The sequence below is a fragment of the Ylistrum balloti genome, unplaced genomic scaffold (genome assembly GCF_031769215.1).
Source record: "Ylistrum balloti isolate Yb309-2 unplaced genomic scaffold, AGI_CSIRO_Ybal_v1 Utg370794, whole genome shotgun sequence".
NCBI classification, from domain to species: domain Eukaryota; kingdom Metazoa; phylum Mollusca; class Bivalvia; order Pectinida; family Pectinidae; genus Ylistrum; species Ylistrum balloti.
The window spans coordinates 1,197,395-1,223,288 of NW_026782463.1; the positions used below are offsets into that span (position 1 = coordinate 1,197,395).

General features: G+C 39.9%; 1 protein-coding gene across 1 annotated transcript; it reads left to right on the top strand.

Annotated features, from left to right (window-relative positions):
• Positions 1-24,195: 24,195 nt before the first annotated feature.
• On the top strand, positions 24,196-25,203 carry LOC132558543 (uncharacterized). The gene has a single exon (XM_060223120.1). It carries the CDS (start codon positions 24,196-24,198, stop codon positions 25,201-25,203), a length of 1,008 nt encoding a protein of 335 aa, XP_060079103.1.
• Positions 25,204-25,894: the final 691 nt, after the last annotated feature.

A 25,894-nucleotide genomic window follows, 5' to 3' on the forward strand; every position in this document is an offset into this window, starting at 1 on the left:
ATGCATACGCACACTTTCTCTCCAGCTCGCTGGTCAGGGATTCCCCGTTTATAGGTGATATAAAAAGCTGTCATATTCTGGTATCAAATTTATTTTATAAGTAGTAAATTTAAAGTGATGATTCTTTTTGCGTGATGAACATTTCACATGTCCCTGTCATGAGTTCTGTAACTATATTAATATAGGACATATTATCACATGTCATATATAATTTTAGAACGATAAATCTCGGTGTCTGTCTACGGTCTGAAATAGAGGACTGTCTTGGATACTATCCCTTTCACTGTTCATTCCCAACTTCGATGTCACTTACACCGTAAAACCACCAATATTCAGTTTAATCCTTTTATTTAAAATGTTAACTTCTTTCTTTGTTCAATTCATCTTTTTCAGTCAGCTTCAGTAACCGCTGGAAACAGCCACCATTTAATGTCAGGACTTCCTGAGAATATCTCAGTCAACAGGTAAAGAGGGAGAGTTCCAAAAGATAAAACAATTGTTGTTTTCACCAACATCTATGTAATCGAGATTTTTCTTTTTCATTTTCTTTCATTTTATGAATTTACAACTATGCTTGTGTGTATATCAAACCGATAGACCGAATTGCCTTAGCTTCATTAGTTACAGCTATCCCCCTTAGACAGTACTCGTTGAAATTAAGACAATCAGCGCCGCCATCTTAGTCAAAACTTTGACCAAAACGACGTTGATTGGTCAATTCAGTCAACGAATCGATGTTCGAGTTTGAGACTCGGAATTCCCTATACTACAATAACGGACAAGTAAAGCGCCTGCTTGAAACAGTCACATTATATTTGAATTGTGAAAATACATTAAGTAGGGATTTCCAAATGAACACCAATAATGTTGCAAAGTACTCTGAAATACATATTTTGCTTCAATACAGAAATTGTTGAATGCATATGTTTGAATTTTTCCGCGGAATTCCCAAATCGCCATCTTGGAAAGGAATACTCTTTGGTAAATATCATCAGTCAGTTAAAATGACCGGATCGATAGCCCTGATCTGTCATTGTATCTTTGAAGCGAAGTCTAGCAGAGGGTGGAAGAACTACGACAGGAAATCCAGTCTAACTCACCGGATGACGTCAGATTTTTTTCTTGTAAACATAACGCGGAAGGATATTACCAATAGTGGTGACGCGGTTACGAATTCAAATCGCAGCTTAGACATGAGTGACTGTTGTATCTGTACGACTCTATGAATTATCCTTGGATATTGTTTTTATCGTGACTCTCCGCATGGAAGGACAGACACAAAAGGGCTTGTTTACATGTGTATGAGAAAGGGTTTTTTTTCCATATTATCCCTATGGGTTGTACTAGATGGATTTATTGGGAAAGGGTACCAAAACGGACAAGTACTTATTGCCGTCTTTTTAATATAAGTAAACTTATGTAAACATTGTAAACTGCACTCCTGTATTCTTACATATTATTTACTATGTAAGTCTGAGTATTGACACAAATCTCTCATCTTTTCTGAAGATTCTATATACCAAACAATACAACCTCACATAACTTTGCACGTATTAGAGCTTCTGCAACAAGATATGCCTATATACAAGAGGCCCACGTGCTCATCTGAGTCACAATGCTTCTTGTAACATGTCATAGAAATGATTTTGTAATATAACTTTAACTATATTGTACACATAATGCAAATGTAAATTGTGTATACATTAACTGCTGTCCCTTGTTAAGGCTTCTAACCAAGACAATTAAAATAAATTACACTCAAGATTTGAGATTTCCTATATACAATCTTCCTTCCAGGAACAGTAGAACATCTTTGATATCTCAGTCAATTTTGACTCATTTTTCAAACCGCCCATCAGTCCCTAGGGTCAGTCAAGGTCAATATGTGCATCTCATCAAACTGTCAGCCTTTACTAATACAAAAATTGTAGTCAATTTGAAACTAGTTCAAATAAAACATGAAAAAACTAAGCTCAAAAATGTAATTTCCTGTATAAAATATAGTAAATTTTGTCCCTCGCCAAGGGGATACCTGAGACCATGGGGTCATGAAATTTACATTTTTTTTATTCACTGTAAGACAATTCCATTCATGATCAGTGTTTGGTTATACATGATATGAATATTTAAGAAGAAGATTTTGAAATTTCAATCTATTTAACCCATATTTGGCCCATCCCAACAGCCCCTGGGGGTCAGCCAAGGTCAATATCTGCATCACCTAAAACTGTCGACTTGAACTAATAATTCTAACCAGATTTGAACTATTTCCAATAGAAAATATACAATTAATGCTCAAGATTTTCCTATATAAACTATAGTAAATTTTACCCCCTCCCCTGGAGTAAATGTGAAACCCTAGGATAATGAAATTTACAGTTTTGTTAAAGCATCTAAAGGCCTTTCCATCCAAGAAGAGCACTTGATTCTACCATATCTGGGATTTGAGAAGAAATACCTGGGGGCTGGTCCGCCGAGGTCAATATGTTCATCTCCAGAATACGTCGACAATGTTAAAAATTTACGACACACGACAACGAACAAAAGGGCGTCGCAATAATAATTACTGAAGCTGTGTTTTATGGTGGCATTGTGTACAGGATGTATCATTACGTTTCTCTCGAAATCGCGCGTGCTCATCTGGGTTTTATCGGAAAATAAAGTTCGGTCGTTGCCTGTCGGAATCAACTTTGTTTATACTATCAGTTTACCACAGACTTAAAATACTCAGCTATAAATTGGTATCTTTACATAATGTAACGCTAGATGTATGAAAGGCTTGTTGTCATCGTGATAATCAAATTGGTATATACGATTGCACATAAATCATTTGTGAAGCAGATCAAAACTGTACGAAAATGTGTTGAAAGAAATTTTACATTATTTCATAGTATAGTGTAAATATGGTGTAAAAATGACGTTAACTGAAGTAGGCAGTGTTTGTGTTGAAGGCGATATCACGTGTATATATAGATACTGATATACTGCAGGGGATTTTTTTAAAAAGAAAGTAAGGTTTCCTTCAGAAACAAATCGTAAAAGATTGTAGTAAAATAGTTCTAACACTACGCTGAAAATGTCTACATGTTTTAAATGCCTGAGAGGGCTCGTGTTTTATACGTAACCTAACTTCTACAAGCCCTGCCCGAACACACAACTGTCAAAGAAGCGATAACATAATGGTAACAACACAGCCAATAAATTATACAGCTTAAGTACCACTTACACCCTGCGAAATGTAAAACCAGGAAATCATTTAACAAGAAACTTCGCAACCGGCACGTTGTAAGAGTGTGTTCATCCTTCAGTATTTTCTGCTCAAGTTCCAATATGTCTATACCTTAGAAAATAACGTCTATTTAGAGTAATCTGAGTAATGAAAATTAAACAGAATATATAAACAGTTTTTCAGTTAGCATCTAATTCATTGCAAGTACACCATTTTTCATAGGGTGAAAAATGCAGTTTCAACCGACAAGGTCTTTTCGAACAAAAACTTGTGACCATTCGCACCTACCTTTTCCTTGGGTGAATCGTCCGGATTCGGAATGAAAGCCATAAAATGTCCGGTGAGGGAATTAGATCGATACAGACTAGTCTCTAAGAAACAGCATTAATCAGTCCCGCGGTGCAGACCGACACTCGGCGGGGATCCCACAACGATTCTGACGGTACAACACCACTAATAGGCTCAATTTGACGACAACTTTTAATCTGTGGCGTAGGAGTTGCTCGGAAGTTTTTTAGTTTTTTTTTTTTTTTTTATTTCATTCTCGGATTATGTGTTTGTTACAGTAAAAGAGTGGCTGACAGTGGGACATTTATCGGCTTGAGTCGCCTGATGAAGGCTGACGTTTACCAGTCTCTTCCCCTGGCGCTGCGATATATAGCAAGCTTATTTTCTCTAGACGTACTCGTCCGTGCATGTCACACTTAATCACGGTGACGGGAAGGTCGGTTTGGAGGGAGCTACAGTATATTGACCGAACAATCGGTTTGGTTGGGAAAATCAGGTGACAAGGCTGACGGGACGGTTGGTAGGAATGAATGGTAGTGAGAAATTGTAGTAAATCACAGTGACGGACGGTCGGTAGGAAGGAATGGTAGGTAATGACAGTGACGGACGGTCGGTAGAAAGGAAGAGTAAAAATGACAGTGACGGACGGTCGGTAGGAAGGAATGGCAGGTAATGACAGTGACGGACGGTCGGTAGGAAGGAATGGTAGGTAATGACAGTGACGGACGGTCGGTAGGAAGGAATGGTAGGTAACCACAGTTACGGACGGTCGATAGGAAGGAATGGTAGGTAAACACAGTGACGGACGGTCGGTAGGAAGGAATGGTAGGTAATCACAGTGACGGACGGTCGGTAGGAAGGAATGGTAGGTAATCACAGTGACGGACGGTCGGTAGGAAGGAATGGTAGGTAATCACAGTGACGGACGGTCGGTAGGAAGGAATGGTAGGTAATCACAGTGACGGACGGTCGGTAGGAAGGAATGGTAGGTAATCACAGTGACGGACGGTCGGAAGGAAGGAATGGTAGGTAATCACAGTGACGGACTGTCGGTAGGAAGGAATGGTAGGTAATCACAGTGACGGACGGTCGGAAGGAGGGAATGGTAGGTAATCACAGTGACGGACGGTCGGTAGGAAGGAATGGTAGGTAATAACAGTGACGGACGGTCGGTAGGAAGGAATGGTAGGTAATCACAGTGACGGAAGGTCGGTAGGAAGGAATGGTAGGTAATCACAGTGACGGACGGTCGGTAGGAGGGAATGGTAGGTAATCACAGTGACGGACGGTAGGAAGGAATTGTAGGTAATCACAGTGACGGACGGTAGGAAGGAAGAAGTCTAAGGTTATCACAGTCCTACGAACGGTCGAAAGGAAGGAATGGTAAGTAATGACAGTGATGGACGGTCGGAAGGAAGGAAGAGTATGAATCACAGTGACGGACGGTCGGAAGGAAGAAAAAGTATGAATCACAGTGACGGACGGACGATAGGAAGGAATGGTAGGTAATCACAGCGACGGCCGGCAGGTAGGAAGGATTGGTAATCACAGTGACGGACGGTCGTAGGGAAGGTAAACACAGTGACGGACGGTCGGTAGGAAGGGATGGTAGGTAATCACAGTGACGGACGGTCGGTAGGAGGAAATGGTAAGTAATTACAGTAACGGACGGTCGGAAGGAAGGAAGAGTATGAATCACAGTGACGGACGGTCGGTAGAAAGAAGTGGGAGTTTATCACAGTGACGGACGGTCGGTAGGAAGGAATGGTAAGTAATGACAGTGATGGACGGTCGGAAGGAAGGAATGGTAGGTAATCACAGTGACGGACGGTCGGTAGGAAGGAATGGTAGGTAATCACAGTGACGGACGGTCGGTAGGAAGGAATGGTAGGTAATCACAGTGACGGACGGAAGTTAGGAAGGAATGGTAGGTAATCACAGTGACGGACGGTCGGTAGGAAGGAATGGTAGGTAATCACAGTGACGGACGGAAGTTAGGAAGGAATGGTAGGTAATCACAGCGACGGCCGACAGGTAGGAAGGAATGGTAGGTAATCACAGTGACGGACGGTCGGTAGGAAGGAATGGTAGGTAAACACAGTGACGGCCAGACAGTAGGAAGGAATGGCAGGTTATCACAGTGACGAACGGTCGGAAGGACGGAATGGAAGGTAATCACAGTGACGGCAGTCGGTAGGAAGGAATTGTAGGTAATCACAGTGACGGACGGTCGGAAGGAAGAAGTCTAAGGTTATCACAGTCCTACGAACGGTCGAAAGGAAGGAATTGTAAGTAATGACAGTGATGGACGGTCGGAAGGAAGGAAGAGTATGAATCACAGTGACGGACGGTCGGTAGGAGGAAATGGTAAGTAATTACAGTGACGGACGGTCGGTAGGAAGAAAAAGTATGAATCACAGTGACGGACGGTTGGTAGGAAGAAGTGGGAGTTTATCACAGTGACGGACGGACGATAGGAAGGAATGGTAGATAATCACAGCGACGGCCGGCAGGTAGGAAGGAATGGTAGGTAATCACGGTGACGGACATTCGGTAAGAAGATGTGGGAGGTTATCACAGTGACGGGCGGTCGGAAGGAAGGAATGATAGGTAATCATAGTGACAGACGGTCGGTAGGAAGAAGTCTGAGGTTATCATAGTGACGGCCGGCAGGTAGGAAAGATTGGTAATCACAGTGACGGACGGTCGTAAGGAAGGTAAACACAGTGACGGACGGTCGGTAGGAAGGGATGGTAGGTAATCACAGTGACGGACGGTCGGTAGGAGGAAATGGTAAGTAATTACAGTGACGGACGGTCGGAAGGAAGGAAGAGTATGAATCACAGTGACGGACGGTCGGTAGAAAGAAGTGGGAGTTTATCACAGTGACGTACGGACGATAGGAAGGAATGGAAGGTAATCACAGTGACGGCCAGACGGTAGGAAGGAACGGTAGGTAATCACGGTGACGGACATTCGGTAGGAAGATGTGGGAGGTTATCACAGTGACAGACTGTCGGTAGGAAGAAGTTTGAGGTTATCATAGTGACGGCCGGCAGGTAGGAAGGAATGGTAAGTAATCACAGTGACAGACGGTCGTAAGGAAGGTAATCACAGTGACGGACGATCGGTAGGAAGGATTGGTAATCACAGTGACGGACGGTCGGTAGGAAGGAATGGTAGGTAAACACAGTGACGGCCAGACGGTAGGAAGGATTGGTAGGTAATCACAGTGACGGACGGTCGGTAGGAAGGAATGGTAGGTAATCACAGTGACGGACGGTCGGTAGGAAGGAATGGTAGGACGGAAGTTAGGAAGGAATGGTAGGACAGTGACGGACGGTCGGTAGGAAGGAATGGTAGGTAATCACAGTGACGGACGGTCGGTAGGAAGGAATGGTAGGTAATCACAGCGACGGCCGACAGGTAGGAAGGAATGGTAGGTAATCACAGTGACGGACGGTCGGTAGGAAGGAATGGTAGGTAAACACAGTGACGGCCAGACGGTAGGAAGGAATGGCAGGTTATCACAGTGACGAACGGTCGGAAGGACGGAATGGAAGGTAATCACAGTGACGGACGGTCGGTAGGAAGGAATGGTAGGTAATCACAGTGACGGCAGTCGGTAGGAAGGAATTGTAGGTAATCACAGTGACGGACGGTCGGAAGGAAGAAGTCTAAGGTTATCACAGTCCTACGAACGGTCGAAAGGAAGGAATTGTAAGTAATGACAGTGATGGACGGTCGGAAGGAAGGAAGAGTATGAATCACAGTGACGGACGGTCGGTAGGAGGAAATGGTAAGTAATTACAGTGACGGACGGTCGGTAGGAAGAAAAAGTATGAATCACAGTGACGGACGGTTGGTAGGAAGAAGTGGGAGTTTATCACAGTGACGGACGGACGATAGGAAGGAATGGTAGATAATCACAGCGACGGCCGGCAGGTAGGAAGGAATGGTAGGTAATCACGGTGACGGACATTCGGTAAGAAGATGTGGGAGGTTATCACAGTGACGGGCGGTCGGAAGGAAGGAATGATAGGTAATCATAGTGACAGACGGTCGGTAGGAAGAAGTCTGAGGTTATCATAGTGACGGCCGGCAGGTAGGAAGGATTGGTAATCACAGTGACGGACGGTCGTAAGGAAGGTAAACACAGTGACGGACGGTCGGTAGGAAGGGATGGTAGGTAATCACAGTGACGGACGGTCGGTAGGAGGAAATGGTAAGTAATTACAGTGACGGACGGTCGGAAGGAAGGAAGAGTATGAATCACAGTGACGGACGGTCGGTAGAAAGAAGTGGGAGTTTATCACAGTGACGTACGGACGATAGGAAGGAATGGAAGGTAATCACAGTGACGGCCAGACGGTAGGAAGGAACGGTAGGTAATCACGGTGACGGACATTCGGTAGGAAGATGTGGGAGGTTATCACAGTGACAGACTGTCGGTAGGAAGAAGTTTGAGGTTATCATAGTGACGGCCGGCAGGTAGGAAGGAATGGTAAGTAATCACAGTGACAGACGGTCGTAAGGAAGGTAATCACAGTGACGGACGATCGGTAGGAAGGATTGGTAATCACAGTGACGGACGGTCGGTAGGAAGGAATGGTAGGTAAACACAGTGACGGCCAGACGGTAGGAAGGATTGGTAGGTAATCACAGTGACGGACGGTCGGTAGGAAGGAATGGTAGGTAATCACAGTGACGGACGGTCGGAAGGAAGGAATATTAGGTAATCACAGTGACGGACGGTCGGTAGGAAGGAATGGTAGGTAATCACAGTGACGGACGGTCGGAAGGAAGGAATGATAGGTAGTCACAGTGACGAACGGTCGGTAGGAAGGAATGGTAGGTAATCACAGTGACGGACGGTCGGAAGGAATGAATGGTAGGTAATCACAGTAACGGACGGTTGCTTCGGAAAATGATTTCAACCTTTGCCTGAAATGAGATCTATAAACTTTTAATGATTTTCCAATAATCTGACACGATATTTCTCACAATATCTGATCAAAGCTATATTGATATTCAATGACATGATTCCAATCAAGATCTCATTGATGTTCTCGGTTTTTAAGATTGCAAACTTTCAAAAACGTTCTCGGGTTCATAACTGGTGAGATTATATTATTATTCGTTCGAATGTTCGAAATACAATTTTGTTTTGTCTTCACAGAGTCATTATGCATTAAGCATTTATTACATTGTTTGTCGGTGAAAAACAGAAATTTATCAATATGATAAAAATACTTATAACCATCACTAGTGATGAAGTAACATTTCCATTGATGATACAACTTTTGCAGCCCTGACCAACCAGAACGGTGTTTTTTATTGGCTGTATCGAAATTCGCCGATCTCCCTGTTTGGACGCAAGGTCGGATACGTTTGATTTCCATCAAACAATTGCCATGTTCATTTCTGGCTTTCTCACATTGGGTATAGTAATTGATTCTTAACAGACAACAGCATAAGATAATAGAAAACAACGTAGAGTAGTCTATTCAAAATGGCGTCGTCTTATTGTCAAGCGCAACGCCAAACCATCTGTCGTCAAAGACTTTGCTGATATATCCTGAACTTTGTTTACACTGGCTTTGCTCCAGGTTCACATTAGGTTTCATTGATGTTTCCTTTAAAATGCAATAAAAAGAAAATTTAATGGTTTCTCATTCCTCGTGTGACAGACACTACATCTATCCGGAGTTATTGTGCATGTTATATAAAAGTTGAACTACGTTTTCTACGATTCGGAAGAGTATGAAAACCTGATTCAAATAGTTCACCTTCGATACGCGCATAAAAAAGAGTGGCCCATTATAATAAGAACAGCCTCTCTTTGGACTTTGTCTAACTTTCTTATTCAAATTCAGTACATCATCTCCATACTTAATATGCATATTCTACAATTGGCAAAATGAATGATTTCTAGATGTTTCCGTAAGAGTTTAACGTCACAATCAAACCTTTCTGCTTAATCCGATCAAAATCCTTTGAAATATCACAGAATACCATGTATGCATTTTTCCCTGTTGAAGAGAAATGTGTTTCCATATTGCATTAAGGTGACATACAGCAGAATAAGCATAAAACCAGGTTAGGAAACAAATATGTGGGCGCTTGACGATTGCTGGTTGGTCAAGTACGGGTAGGCCAGATATGGTCCGTCCACTACCAATAGGCCGATCTGGACGAGTCGTTCAGACCTGGTAGGCCCAGTACGAGTAGTCGGAATCTTGCCAGCCCAGTATTAGTAAGCCGGATTTGGTTGGCCGAGTTTGAGTAGGCCGGATCTAGACGGCCCATTACGAGTAGGCCTGATATGGGCGGCAAAGTGCGAGAAGGATGGATCAGCTCTGCCCAGTTCGCGTAGGCTGAAACTGGTCGGCCCACTACAACTAGGCAGGATCTATTCGGCCCAGTACGAGAGGGTCGGATCTGATCAGCCCAGTACGATTAGGCCGGATGTGGTTCGCAGTACAAGTAGGTTGGATCTTGTCAGCCTTGGAGCTGGTTGGCCCAGTGCGAGGAGGCCCGATATGGTCCCTCCAGTTCGAGTAGGCCAGACCAGGACAGACCAGTATTATTAGGTCGGATCTGGACTGTCGAGTCGGAGAAGGCCGGATCTGGTCGGCCCAGTACGAGAAGTATTTAATTTGCCCTGTACGAGTCGACCGGATCTTGTCTGCCCAGTAAGAGTAGGTTTGATTTAGTCGGACCACCACGAGCAGGCTGGATCTGATTTGCAATGTACGAGTCAGTCGGTCTCTTCAGTCCAGTAAGAGTAGGCCAGATTTGGTCGGCCCAGTATGAGTAGGATGGATCTAGTCAGCCCAGTACTAGTAGGATGGATCTAGTCGGCCAAGTACTAGTAGAATGGATCTTGTCGGCCCAGTACTAATAGGATGAATCTGGTCGGCCCAGTATAAGTAGGCTGGGTCTGGTTGGCCCAATATGAGTAGGATGGATCTGGTCGGCCCAGTACTAGTAGGATGGATCTGGTCGGCCCAGTAAGATTAGATCGGATCTGGTCGGCCCAGTACTAGTAGGATGGATCTGGTCGGCCCAGTACTAGTAGGATGAATCTGGTCGGCCCAGTATAAGTAGGCTGGGTCTGGTCGGCCCAATATGAGTAGGATGTATCTTGTCGGCCCAGTACTAGTAGGATGGATCTGGTCGGCCCAGTAAGATTAGATCGGATCTGGTCGGCCCAGTACTAGTAGGATGGATCTGGTCGGCCCAGTAAGATTAGATCGGATCTGGTCGGCCCAATACGAGTAATTCCATCTATGATATTAGTTAGTATTCCTAACATAAAAATGAAAATGATTAGTAGATGCAATAAGTCGACATCACATCTTACTATAATCTTAGGTGCGATTTCCAGAGCTTTGCTGATAAGCGTTAGGGGTTTTCCAACATAGGTAAAACAGAATATGCTGGTCTGTAGGCTATATCAACAATGAAGATTAAAATGGTAGATATGATGTTTATTTAAATTACATTGTACCTTATCACCGGGTGATTCTAATTGTTATAAATGGTTTTCTTGAAAGCCTGCTAGGCTTTATTTATGTCCTTTAAAAACACCATCATCAAAGTTCCAATGGAATCGAAAAGGTGAATGAAATCCAGCTTCATATTAAGTAATCTATAAATACTGATTATTTAGATTTATATTAAAAAGTTTTTGTTAGTGTGGAAAGCGTTCATCAGGGCTAGTAGTCTTGTTAATCGTTGACTTACAAATGAAGTTGATATTGAGAAGATTCAACATGCAGTGTTAAGTATTGAACTCGATGCTGGTCCACACGAAATCAAACCAAAACATGGCTGAATCATTAAGTACATATAACACATTAATTGTACACAAAGTTTACCGGGTACAGTGCAACATCCTAATTTTGTGTCATTTCATGCTTTTCTCATTATTTAATTGCATTGTGGCCTCAAGAGCTGTATTAAAGAGCGTACAACGAACAGGTTCGCCGATCTAGGACTGTCAGCCATAATGGTTATTCAGCTTATCTATATCGGTGTCATGTTCAATCATTTTTCACGGTTTTCATAAATACTAATTACCACTCGTCCTGTTCGTCCATATGACAAGTTTTTGGAGGTCTACAGGACACAGGTATCATGAGTGAAATATGTAATATATACATGTAATTTGTATGTAAAAATTGTAGTGTTACTGGCAGTGTTAACTACATCTTCGTTAAGATAACAGGACAATATATTGGGAGAGTCTGTAGCCAATTACAGCAGGAGAGACTGAATCCTAGGGAAACCGATTAGTGTGTGGTAAATGTAGCAAACTGGTTGTGATCCCTTCTGAGTGACAGACACACGAATCAATATAAATAATCACATAAACAAAACATACATACGAAGATCAACAGTGATCACCGTATTACATATTTTATTCCCGCGCCATCACCACTTTGTACGTTCGGTCAGACGACAGCAACGGCTCGCCATAAAATTTTGGCGGGAATGGCATTCATGTTTGACGGCAGATGATTAACTATTGTACAAATGTCACAATCTATTTCGTCAAAAATAGTTAAGCTTTCATAAAATCAATACTATACACAGTTATCGCTCGCTTGCGTGATTTTCTATAAAAATATTTAACACCTTCATAAATTGCTATTAATATATGTTTATGGGATAATTTCATTAGGTGTAAAACTGTTTTATTCTGATGGAATTTTCCCTTCCATCAAACGCAAGCTTGATACAGACTCGGCCGTCGTAGCATTACGTGTGTATCACTGTCTGTAGCACCGGTGCGCTTATTCCCAACTTTGAAGTCCGTGCACTGGTGTACCGGGGTGTGGGTGAGGTGTATGGGTGTGGGCGGTAGGGGTCAGGGACGGGGGAGGGAGTTTTGTGTGAAAGCATATGAACCTTTATCATTACGGTCATCGATGAGACAGGAATGAAATTTGAACTTTCTTAGTTAAAGGCAATTTTTAACAAATTAGTGCAATAAAGAATATATATAGCTCCTGTCGGTACGATGGACCTTCTTCCATAATGATCCGACTTCCGGACAACTCCTATCCCACAACGAAAATGGATCCCTAGTCCGCAAGGGGAATGTTCCTAGAGCCACTTGTAAACTAAAATCTACTCTTAGATAAAAGCATAAATCATAATGTGAATTAAAGAGAAATAAGACATGTTTGATCAGCTGATGATAGGTTTTTCAATATAATTGTGTTCTCGTTGATGGTGAAAGCAATGCATTACACTTGATATCATAATTTTTTTATCCAGGGTCGTGTACACACATGTAGCACGAGGTAGCATGATGTTTCAATCATTCCATATTTAGCGGACTAATTTTGTTGTCATTTATTTTAGTGACAAAATAAATCAGTTTCTCTGGCCATAAAATGTAATGTTAATAGACCACTGAAGGTAAATGTCATAAGACACGCTGTCATCCGTTGGCCCGGGGTAAGATCCGCCCGATTTAGAGGGCGCTCGGTGTTAATGTCAGGGACGGAGTCGGTTGTGGGTGGACGGTGGGGCAGTCGATTCCTATCTGGCCGATCGTTACACGGGACACGTCTTATCTATTTTGTAATTAAACACATAAAGTGCACGCAGTTTCTGTCAGACCCCTATACATATTGACAGGATAACTACTTCGACAATAGGAAAATAAACGCTAGGTGGTAAACGGTCTGTTAAATTCTCATAAAAACACGTACGTTCTGGCAAATCTATTTTGCATATCTAAGGTCAATGTGGCGTACCCTACTTCATCTCCATTCAGCAAATAGAGGATGATGTGTTTCTACGTGAATAAATTCATAGGAAAACAGGTTTTCATTTATATTTAGTTTAACTTGAAAAAAAATAACAAGCAAGACAAACGTTAACTCTAAAAATAGGTTAATTAACATTTCATTGTTGAGATGAAAATCTAAGTCCCCCATAATGACAATCAAATTATAACGACTCCATGATGATCCTCGTACTGCCGAAACTAATGTACTATGACGATCGTCGTATTTCTAACCAACAAATAAGAACATGAAGTCTGAACTTGTTCAAATCATTTAAAACCAATACATTTTTTTTGTCTTTAACAAAATTGGCTGACAATTGAATAAATGAATACATATATGTTTTCACCTTTAAATTTTTCTTTTGTTTTGGACTTATTTTTTTTTAGATAATTCTCCAATTAGGAAGATTAGATGACCGGACGAAGAACGTCGGAATTTTATTTTCATTTTTATTGCCATATCGCATAACCATTTGTCAACTGTAGTGTTAAGGTACACGTTTAAGCGTGGAAGCGGGTCGATTTTTATAGGATCTTTGCCAGAACCTAATGATAAGAAATTAGAGATGAACTCTCTTTACACAGGTTCCCAAGGAAAAAAGAGGGTAACACACTGAAACACCTACACAGCTGGTATCGGGAAGGACAAGAGTATAACGTGCCACCAAGTGTTCTCTGTTTTGAAAATGATGTGAAGTCTATAATAGTAGTCATAATAATCTCAACGGGGAAAAAATCTATTTTCTGGTGCAATAGGATGTTGGACGAGTTTGATGATCGTTAGTATACCGAGTGATTCTGTTGTTGTTGACCTTGTTCTCATTTGGGAACATCACATTACTTACTTGCCTTGTATGACGAATGTCGTTGATAAATCAGAAGACGCGCTCTCTTTAATTCTTCTGATCTAACATCCTTGATATTTTTTTTCATAAGACTTTGTGTTCATATTTTGCTATAATGTTTTTTCAGCTGAGTTTGTATAATGATTCTGTTGACAAGTTGAAATTTTCTCTCATGTTTTTAAGCCCTGGTAAAAGTGAGAAACATACTACTGAGTCCGTGGCGTCTCTTCTGTCCCTAACCAGTTTCCTCAGGCCCGTTGAGCGTGCCCCAGAGTACTGCCGACCAGAGACCCTGGATTCGCCATGGGTTGTCGTCAGTAGTCTGTTCATCGCCCTCCATCATCAGCATGGTGCTCGCCGTCATACATATTTCGGACCTTATCCATGTATATCTGATAGCGTGTGGCCCCACCGTCGAGCTGGGTACCCCGTACAGCATCATTGGCCAGATTAGCCTTGGTAGTAGGGCGTGCTGGTATAGCCAGGCTTTGAATTTCTCAGGAAGGTTGCTACGGTCAATCTTCTTCAGTCCGTCTTCCACCTGGATCTCAAGCCTCCTGACGTTGTTCCTGTCCTGAAGACGTCCATCAAACCACTTCCCAAGGAACTTCATCGGAATCTTTGTGATTGACAGGATCTCCTCATCCTGTACTCGTAGGTAAACGTATCTGACGTTTTCCCTTTCTTAATGATTAGAGATCTGGACTTTGTGGCTTTGAACTTCATCCTGACCCATAATGCAATGTTTGTCAGGGCTGTCAACATCCATCTTGCCTGTACATGGGTGGTTGTGGTGAGGGTAAGGTCATCCATGAACCCTCGGCCGGATGGTAGATGTATCCCTGATTCCGCCTTTGGTCCATGGGTCTCTCTGAGGGCAGCGTTGATCATCATATTCATTCCCATGACAAGGAGTACCACGGAGATTTTGCATCCTGTGACAATCCCTTTCTTCAACGTCTGCCAGCCCGTTAATTGGTTACCAACATGGTAGTGTTGGAGGGCTGTGAAGGCAAGTTGGTGGGGAATTGAACCGTAAGCGTTGGCAAGATCGAGACAGACTACTGTGAGGTCCTTCTTCCCTGTCTTCACCTCGCGCACGAGCTGGGAGATGACGCTGGTGTGCTGTTCACAACCGGAGAAACCGGGAACTCCTCCCTTCTGGACAGAGGTGTTGATGTACTTGTTCGCTGTGAGGAATGATGTACGGGATAGCAATGGGTCCGGGAGCTGAACCAAATCTTGCTAACTTTATAACTTCCTTCACTTCTACAAATGTTGGCTCTGAAGTCTTGAGATCTCTCTCTCTGGAGGCGCTGCTGGTTCTATGCGTTCACGGTCCCCAAGTGCGTCTTCTCTTCTGGGATCAGAGCGTGTCTCGCGAAGGTATCTTTCAACCTCTTCCACTGGGGTATGGGTTGGCTGTGAATGCCAATCTCTTCTTGGTTCTCTCCCGTGCCTTTCTCCTTGTATTCTAAGCTTTCCACAGATATTTCAGCTGTGTGCGTACTCACTCGGCTGGGAAATCCAAGACGCTCAGTTGGTGGACTTTGTCTGTACCTTTGCTTCAGCTGTTTGAGTTCACGTTCCAGGTTGTCAATGGGGGATTGCCATCTGTTGGGCTTTGGTGGCTCCTTTCGTACTTTAGCTTCCTCTACTCCAATCCGTTCCTTTACTACAGAGTAAACACAGGTGGCAAGGGTGTATAGCTTCCGGTTCACTGGTCCTTGAATGGATGCTTCAAGGATGGTATCTAAGTCCTCGTCTAGGAGTTCCCATGATTTCCTGTCTAGTGCCTTGGGGCACTTGATCCTTGGTTTCCTTGTGGCCAGGTCTTTCCAAAACCGTTACCCGCTCTGCTTCCTGGCTGCAATCTACTGGGGACCTAGGAAGATCTTGGAGGGGGTCCTCTTCCTCCACCTCTGGGTCCTGGAAGACATCCTGCGTTGTCTCGTAGACGGAGAGTTCATCAATACTGTGGATTGAGTCCGGATTGGGGTACTCCTGCGTCTCACTAGCCATACCGGCTATGCGCTGTCCACGTGGCCTCGCACGCTGGCATCCAGATTTCCCTTGGTGGATTCGCAGACCATGTTGGTTCTTGCAGACCTTGCCGCATGAGCAGGTAACTGTTTGTGGTGCTATATTCGTAGTCAATTGGGCAGTCCGTGTCGATTCCATAAGATCTGTCCATGTGAGTCTTTCATCCTCCCTGCCTCTCATCCAGCGGGGGTATGCATATATACTCTCGTATATATACATACAAATAACATTACAAATCACAGATGAAGTACGACTCTCGTATATATACAATATTCTGAAGTGAGATATCAAAAGTTTATTGTGTAAGGTATGTTCTAATTGTAGACACACTTTGTGAAACATTTTGTGGAACTCCGGACATAATCATAACACATCTTTTCGTGGGAAAAACCCGATTCTGATTATATGACGTAAAACTCATAATTAAATCAAGAGTGCTCAACTAGCAACTCCAATAAATGTTTATTGCTTCAAAAGGTATAAACTTTCCTATACACGATACATATCCTATTAGTCTTTTCGGGTGGCATACATTAGTTTGAGTTGCCCAACACGTAAGAAGGGAACTAACTGCAGCGCTTATTTTGGTGAAATATCAACTAAACAGTGATTTTCGGAAGCTTAATAAAACTTGATGATATACCCGTTTAATTCAAGCATTCACATTCATTATCATATTTCGTCCAGTTCAAAACTAATATATCTTTACCAGCGACATATATATGATGTACAATAAAGCCTGCTGATTTGAATATGCCATCTGTTCTTTGATTTCATTTTTAATAATGAGACGATAAAATATGTATTGCAAAGATGCGACATTCTGTGTATCCAAATGACTCACACGAACGTTTTACTGGCCATTCATAAATGCTACAAACGTTTCACACAACAAGAGAAAGTTGAGGACATTGTTGGCGTTTCGACTGGAGACAGTACTATCATTATACATTCCTTGACACTTCTCTATTCTCGTCTAAGATATATGATTACAAATTACATGAAATCGTCATCAGTCCAACGAACCTCTCAGTAGTACCTACAAAAGATAAAAAGGATATCAGTTTTAAAATATTGAAATCAATCATAAATAACACGTATTTTCTACAGTGATAAACCAAAACTTTGACTTCAGAGCTACAGTGTCATTCACATAACAAGGTGAGTTCCATTTGCAAATACTTGGCAAGTCGTACTTAACACAATATTGAAGGATGCTAATTATAATATGTAATATAAGTATTTCACGTGTATTTTCCTGTCGTATTCAATACTTATCTAATTCAAAAGCAGAGACAAGAAAATCTGCAGGAATGCGGACCATTATGGATTGTTCTGAAACCTCTGGTGTTATCTATTTATTGGAACTTTCAGCTAAGTAAGAACTTTTTCACAGTCCTGATACATTTACTTTCAATATTTATTCTGAACATTTACTTCGGGTTGGTAATGTCAATAAAAAAAATCTGAAAATACAACCAAGAGAAGATTAGAGTGTGACGTTTCGATGACTACACTGTCACCTTTATCAGAAAAATTACCAGTGTAGAGTGTACTAGCACTGACGTACGTAGTGTACAAGATGGTAAGACATCGACCAACTTTTTCGGCTGAACCATAATAATAAGTATTCTGGTATTAAAGGACGCATAGTCAGTTGGGTGTCTTTGTTCGTCATGTTTAAACCTGAGAGGTTTTTCGTCTTATTTAAAAATAAACTGATAGAATTCACACGAAGTAGATCGACTACTTTTGTGTTACAATGTTATATACGTGTAAAATCTTTATTAATCTCTTGCTAAAAATGACCTAAAATGTTAATGATTTCGATCTAGATAATGAAATAATGCAATTTCTTTATTTAGGTGCATACGTATTGAATTTATCGGTGACCTGACAATATACATGCTACACACACCGTGTCAGTGTGTACCTCAGTATAGTTAAAGCATAACTGAAAATGACGGTAGTTACCTTTCTGTATACGCCAGCTGGAAATGAGTGTATGTCGTCGACGTTTTATTACAGCTGATTCATATTAATATTCATTCCTACCTTGTTTTCATTTCAACTGCTGATAACAGATCTCAATTTAACTACAACTGTTATTGTTTCAATGTTATTAATTTTGTTACTATTCTGTGTTTTTTATGTTATCGACATTGTTACTTTTATATCAATGTTATCGACATTGTTACTTTTGTATCAATGTTCTCGACATTGTTATCAATGTTATCGACATTGTTACTTTTGTATCAATGTTCTCGACATTGTTACTTTTCTATTGTTTTAATGCTATTGACTTTATCACTGTGTCCTTCTGTATTAATTCTAATGAATTTGGTACTTTTTTTTGTTTCAGTGTGACTTTGCTATGTATTAATTTTATACAATTATATAATATTTTAATAATTGTCTCTTTTTATTATAAGGAAACTAATCACATAACTTGTCCTGTACAGTATTTTGAACAAAAACATCGATTTACTATGGAAGAAAGACAACTCTTGTGATATTGATATGTGAATGATATACACGTGCAGGAGAAAACAGAAAATTTTAACGACTTTCTTCTTTCGTTATATACAATATAAATTTCTGGTGGAAAACAGTCGCCATTGTTTAATATGCATTTATCATCCAGACATAGACTTTTTACCTGAATATGTGATAAGGTGTACCGGCATAACAATTAGAATACTTACAAACATCAAACACACGACATGAAACACATAGATATAATCACAGATTGTTGTACTCTTAATGGGTCTACCTATAGCAAACAGCGGGTCTATATGCGAGAATATCTTTACAGCAGGTGTGTTCATCATAACAAGGCATACACAACAGACTACAGCACCGCCATAGCATCAGCACCAACAAAAAAAGGTACACTGTCATGTATTGAAGTTTTATCGACATGATTAAGATGATTATATACGAAGAACATTATATATATTTATATATATTAATCTTTTATACATAATGCAAGTTGTTATTTAAATAGGTCACCACGTCCGAAAGCATTCGCCAGATGGAGTAAGTACAGAAAGTATTCTCAAACATTGTATGCGTGGATTGAATATCCTCGAATGCATCGATATTTAGTTTGAATCGATTGATTTTAGGATTCATACGAAGTGTAAACTTGATATCAATCATTAAAAGATAAAAATAGTTTCTGTATCCCTCAGTAGTTAAAGATATAGTATTGAAAACTTGGCTTTATAAATGTCATATATTAGATAAAAAGAAACCCGTACATAATAATGATTCTTGTTACTCTAATATGCTGCTTTAATGTTCATTTTAGCTTAAGTTCGCTGGGAAATAACTTATTGTTTCTATAAGATTTATCTACGAACGTATTTCATCAACTTAAATCACGTATTATTGTATGTCTATTGCTTCTTCTGATGTGTGTAATTTCTTAACATTATGATAATTTCTCTGACATTCTCTCGGTATTACATATTTAAGGTTTATCTGTGACACATATGTGATGGTAAGGCATCAGAAATCTAGATCGACATACTGTATTGAAACAAGACGCTGCTACTATTAAATATCCCTTGAATACCGATAGCTTATGGAAAGGGCACTTATTTGTTCATAACAAAGAAGTAATACATTGATTCCATGAGATTGTTAAATGTTCTGGGCTATAGATAAAACACAGAGGTAGAAAGGAGAACGTACTTACAATTTATCCGTGTAACATCACTGTAATAAGAAATATTCATCAATATAGAGTTTGGCGTTATATGTAATATTTGATGGTAAATCATATCCGTAATTGACGCAAATATTTCTAAAACCTGCAGAATATCGATACATTTGACCCATGCCCTAATTAAATACTAAAATACTTCCATTCATTTCGTTATCCTCTGATGCTTCATTAGATTGTATATATGATATCTGATATATGCTGGTTCTAGTCTCTATATATAAATGGGAAAGGATACTCCGAGGTTCCACAAATACATGTACGGCTAATACAGATAACACAACCATAACACAAAGTGGGGTAAAAGAGATATAGGAGAGCTATTGATTTCTGTTGTTTCCTAATAAGAAAATGTCTATGAATGGTCGAGTATTATAAGATTGCTTCAAGAAATATCACCTCATTCTACCGTGATCAAGTCAGCTAAATCAGTGTATGTATTATATTCTTTTTTATAATAGATGACATTCAAATATGTGATATACATATATGCTACTTTGTTTACATCTGTTGATAGCCTGACAACAGATGTTTCCATATAGTTATTTGTCACCACAGTTTAGACTCCCTTTTAAATGGCATGCATTATCATCCTTTTTACTCTCGTTTATATTTTAAAACACAATTTGCAACAATGTATGTTAGGTTTAAATGAGAAGGTTTTCTTGTTCTCACGCTTCTTTTATAGAGTTATAGGTTCTTAGTGTTAGTTAGAGTCTCGTTGTTGGTTATGTTTCTCCCGTTGTTTGTTAGAAGATCGTGGTTGCTATTTTTCATTTTTGGTAATTTTTGAGTCTCGCTGTTCGTTAATTTTCTTTTTGGTGTTTGTTGAGTCTCTCTGTTCGTCATTTTCCCCTGGTGTTTGTAAAGTCTGGATGTTCGTTATTTTCCCCTGGTGATTGTAGAGTCTCGATGTTCGTCATTTTCCCCTGGTGTTTGTAGAGTCTCGATGTTCGTTATTTTCCCCTGGTGTTTGTAGAGTCTCGATGTTCGTTATTTTCCCCTGGTGTTTGTAGAGTCTCGTTATTTGTTATTTTACCCCTGGTGTTTGCTAGAGTCTCGTGATTGGTTATTTGCCACCTTGTATTTGTTAGTGTTTCGCTGTTGGATGATTTTTCTTGTGTTTGTTAGAGTATCGTTGTTTTTTTACATCTGGTATTTGGTTGAGCCTCGCTTATGGTTATTTTTCCTGTGTGTTTGTTAGAGTTCGTTGGTGGCTATTTTCTCTTACTGTTTATTAGAGTTTCGCTGTTGGATTTTTTCTCCTGTATTTTGTTAAAGCAATATTGACAAGGCAGATGTCATCGACGAGACAAAGACGCTAACTCTTTCAGAACATCTGGTCCTGTTCTTTTATGTATTCATGAATCTTCCTTAAAACTTTTCCTTTGTTCATGTTTTGCTATGGTTTCATCGAATTAAAATTCTGTAAATAGGTAAGATATCGGCATTTTATTTTTCCTTTGAAAATACAATAAAAGAAACTTTCTCATGAGTCTATAACATGCATTCTATCGTAATTGTGAAATATATAAATAATACTTGAAAGGAACCATTAGATATCCGATATATATCAACTCTTTTTGGCTGAGATGGAAGCACTGCAGGTTCCTTACAGTCGTAGGAAACAGGACTACTTGCTCCCAAGGACGATTCACGTGGTCATGCAAATGACTACATTTCTCATTGATATTTCAACACTTATTATTTATATTTTAGATGGTGACGTGTTGCTGTGATCATCGATGGATGAAGTTCTTGGGTCTTGCCTTAGGTTGTCTCGGGGAGTTTGTCACGGGATCCGTTTTTGTATTCAATGTTTACCTGGGAACTATCAAGAGGATGTTTAACTACACACAACGCGAAGGTTAGACTTTGATATTAAATAACCAAGCGACATCACGGTAAAACGATGTTTTGCTGATCTTTTCAATTATTACATATATATATATCAAGTGTATCCCATACGAACAATGACAGATGCGTTTAGCTGAAATATACATATAGAGCTTAATTGATAATTATAAAAAGGAAACCCTGTAGTGGTGATCAACAGTCCGGATATGTAGATTTTTTAAGGACACCCGTAACAAAATCCGGTATTGAAAAATGGGATTTTACTTACTCTGCCACTACTGCTACTGTTATTACTGCCCGCCAACATGTGTTTGTGTTTACAAAGTGAACTGCCTCGTTTTCAAAACCATAGCGCTATATTTGAGAGGGGTTTTCCAAACCATAGAAGTTGCCAAGCTGAACATTAGAAATAGACTGTGAATGTCGGGGTGGCATAAAAACGTAAATGGAAGTATATATATATATATATATATAAAAAACCGTGTACAATAAATAACAAAATTGTTTTTTACCATGATGTCCCTTTAAGAAACTTCAGCACTGATGCTTCAGATGTGAATGTCATTTATGATAGTAAGGTATTACGAACATATTGCTCAGACAATGGTCTTTATCAGATACACATGTATATTTAGGAACTTAATTGAGCTTCTTTTCCATATGGAATATAATAAACGAGTATAGAGATGTTTCAGTTGGAACGAAAACATTAATATATCTTTTGTATCATTTAAAATGATATCCTTGATTCATTAGCTCTATGGAAACCACTCCTTAACAGTGCTAGATCTCCTTTAAAACCACCGGGATGACAAAATATCAACAGGACAGGATGTTTCCGTAGTAATAATATTGAAAGATTTGTTTCAGTGGAACTTCAATCCTCATTGCTGTATGTGGGTCAGGGAGTTGGCTTCCTCCCCGGAATGTTCTTTGACAGGTTCGGGCCCGCTTGGACTTCCGCCCTAGGCCTCGTTCTTGGTGTTAGTTCGTACCTGTTTCTGTGGACCACCTCCAAGTCTGTTCTTTTCTACAGCGCTCGGAGCTGGCTGATGGGAATATATTTCTTTGTGGCAGGTATGGTCAAAATGACACATTAAGGTGCCCAAATGTGGTTTCTTAAACGCATTGTATATTGAATCCAGGAGACGCGTATTGTAAAGTTCTCTCTAAAGTCATCTATATTTAATAAGGTGTAGATTTCACTTCGTGCGATGCAATAAGTTTTTCTTTCATATTTTAGATTATATTCTTATTTTCTTTTATTCCAGCTATATATAACCTTCACAGTAACTACATGCATGAATTTTGAAAGGCTAGATATTCTTAGAATTCTTTGCTATTCTTTGTTTTATTACGTGACGTAATTGTTACATATGCTCCTAAAAAGATACTTAGAAAATGAAAATTCAAAGCGATTTTTACATTAAGGAGACCCGACCTTACGTAATACACCAGTTATATGTTCACTTTATTGTGGTGATGTAACTACTTATTTCTGTACTTGGCATTTTGCAATGGGGTGTCAAATTTCGAGCTGCGCGAAAGGGAACTCTTTTTTATATGTAGTATGAAAAATATGTCGCAATGTCAACTTTATCGATACATGGTCAGACTCCAGTAGTGACCGAAGTGACGAGAGTGGGACGGGATGGCAATAGTACTCCAACTGGACTGTTAGATTAGGCAAGGAAGGCAACCTACCCTAGGAATACATTTATATGTAAATGCACAAATGTAGGATAACAAGGTTTTCTGTGATTTTTTGTTTTCACTTTTTTTTGTTTTTTGTTTTTACAGTTATGTGCTAAGTGAGAATTTTAAGTGTAAATATTGAAAACTGTCCACTGCATATAAATATAACCCAATTTGTATTTTTTATATTTATTTTTTTCATAAATAAAATACTTTAAGATATCGATTTTCTTTTTTCAGTTTATATTTGCTTTATAATGTTCAAGAACAAAATGGAGAAATATTAGGGTTTTTTTTTTTGTTTTGTATTTTTCTTCAAACATTAAGCAGTTCATTGGAAAGCTTCGATTTTCAGAAAATGTAATTTTAAAATGGCCAGTGTTATTCAGTTAAGTTTGTTAGTCCGCATTGACCACAGGAAAGATATTACAGTGCTGTCAGCGCTTTGAAAGTAAGGGTTTTCCAAAGGTGTAGAATAAAGAATATATTGTATAGAGTACCCGGAAATTTGAGCAGGGATATCCCTTTCAAACTTCGGCTTTTGCATATAACTCAAACTTGAATAATAAATTCACCGTACAAAGAAAACGATAAAAGTTATTGTGTCAAGAACAAGAAATGAAAATGCTGGTACATAAATGTTTAATTAGTTATTTTCAAAACGTCAATATTAACAGGTCTGGGATCTGTATTCACATACATGGTGGCGTTAAATACTAATCTCGTCAACTTCAACCATCAACAAAGAGGCAAGGTCATGGGAACGCTTAACGTCTTCTTCGCTGGAAGTCCATTCGTTTATTCTTTAATATATTATCACGTATTTAATGGAGATGATCCAGAAAACTTTGAAAGTTTTCCACAAATGATGCTCCTTTTGGCTGTATCATTTGCTGTTGTGAACGTCATGTGTATTTTGTTCCTGCGAATGCTACCGGAGGACACCGAGAGCGTAAAAAATGCAGTGTCTTATGAGGATATCAACGGAATAATTCCAAACGACTTGAACATAATGGTGGAAAAGGACGAGCCAATGACTTTGAAGCGACTGGCCGGAAACTGCAACTTCCAAGCATTACTATGGGTATTTATTTTAACGTCTTCCGTCGGAGTGTTTGTGACGAATAACTTAACAGAGATTGCGACAAGTGTAAGACTAGAAAAACACAATCCCACGCTCGTGCTTCTAATTCCTATAACAATCATGTTGGTTAGTATTCTGATAGGAGTGTTCTCGGACAGGTACATTGGAACCTTTCCTAGGTCGAGTGTGCTTCTGATAGGTATTGGCTCTTTCGTGATTTCACAGATGTTGTTCCTCTTGTTGGTTGACGTGTTCTCCATGCTGATCATAGCCACCATCTTAGTTGGCATTGGCAACGCTATTATGTGGTCACTCGGACCAGCCTTGATGACGGACATTTTGTACATAGGTAATCTCGGAAGAAACTGGGGCATAGTAATCCTCGTCAATGCATTGTTCTGCTTTGCTCTCCAGGAGACTTTTGGTGCGTTGTATGAGAACGCGATCACCGCCCCAAAGGAACTCTTCTGTTACGGAGTACATTGTCTTCGCGGGGCGTTCGGTATCGGCCTAACCTTTACCGTTTTGTCTGTTTTGCCAGCATTAGTACTCGTCATTAGAACTAACAGTTCGCCGAAGAAAACAAAACCAGAGATAAACGGAACTGCCGCCATTCTCGAATAAATATAAAAAGGCAGTTGATAATTATAGGTGTGGAGCAACAATGGTTGATATATTACCCAAAACATGGTGTTATATACGTTATGTACCGATGCATGTTTGAGTTTAATTCATAAATAAAAGAAATATATTATAATACACATTTGAAGAAGTTAATACACTTTTATGTAGCATATGAATTATAAATTTGCAGAATACAGTCACCAGAAATGAATATCATACATATATCTGATTTGTTATTCTGGATTATAATCAGCAAAATGAATAAAGATTTGTTCATTTGAATATCAGAGTTACAAGTTCGCGTGTTTGTCGTCTGTTATTACTTCTTACTTTACACACCCACTGTACAACTTGATCCGTAGTCATCAATATCATGTTAACACGAGATGTAGCCAACCAGGTGTAAAGACATTAACATAATGTAAATCACCCAGTCCTAAATAATATCACTTATTTCTTATTCATGAATACTTTCATACACAGAAGAGCCATTGGAGGTTACATCCCTTTGACCATATGATATTCTTACTTACATCATGTAATTTAGCTCTGTCGTTCTTGAAAAACATTCTCGGAATCTTGGACTTCCTTTTGGTATCAAATCACGATTGTCTATTGGTTATTACTATATGTTTTTTTTATTTAATTAACCAATCCTGTCCTATCCTTCACTTCTTTCTGCGGCTCTTCT

Coding starts and splice junctions, on each gene's coding strand:
- LOC132558543 (XM_060223120.1), top strand. CDS start 24,196: ATGGTGGCGTTAAATACTAATCTCGTCAACTTCAACCATCAACAAAGA.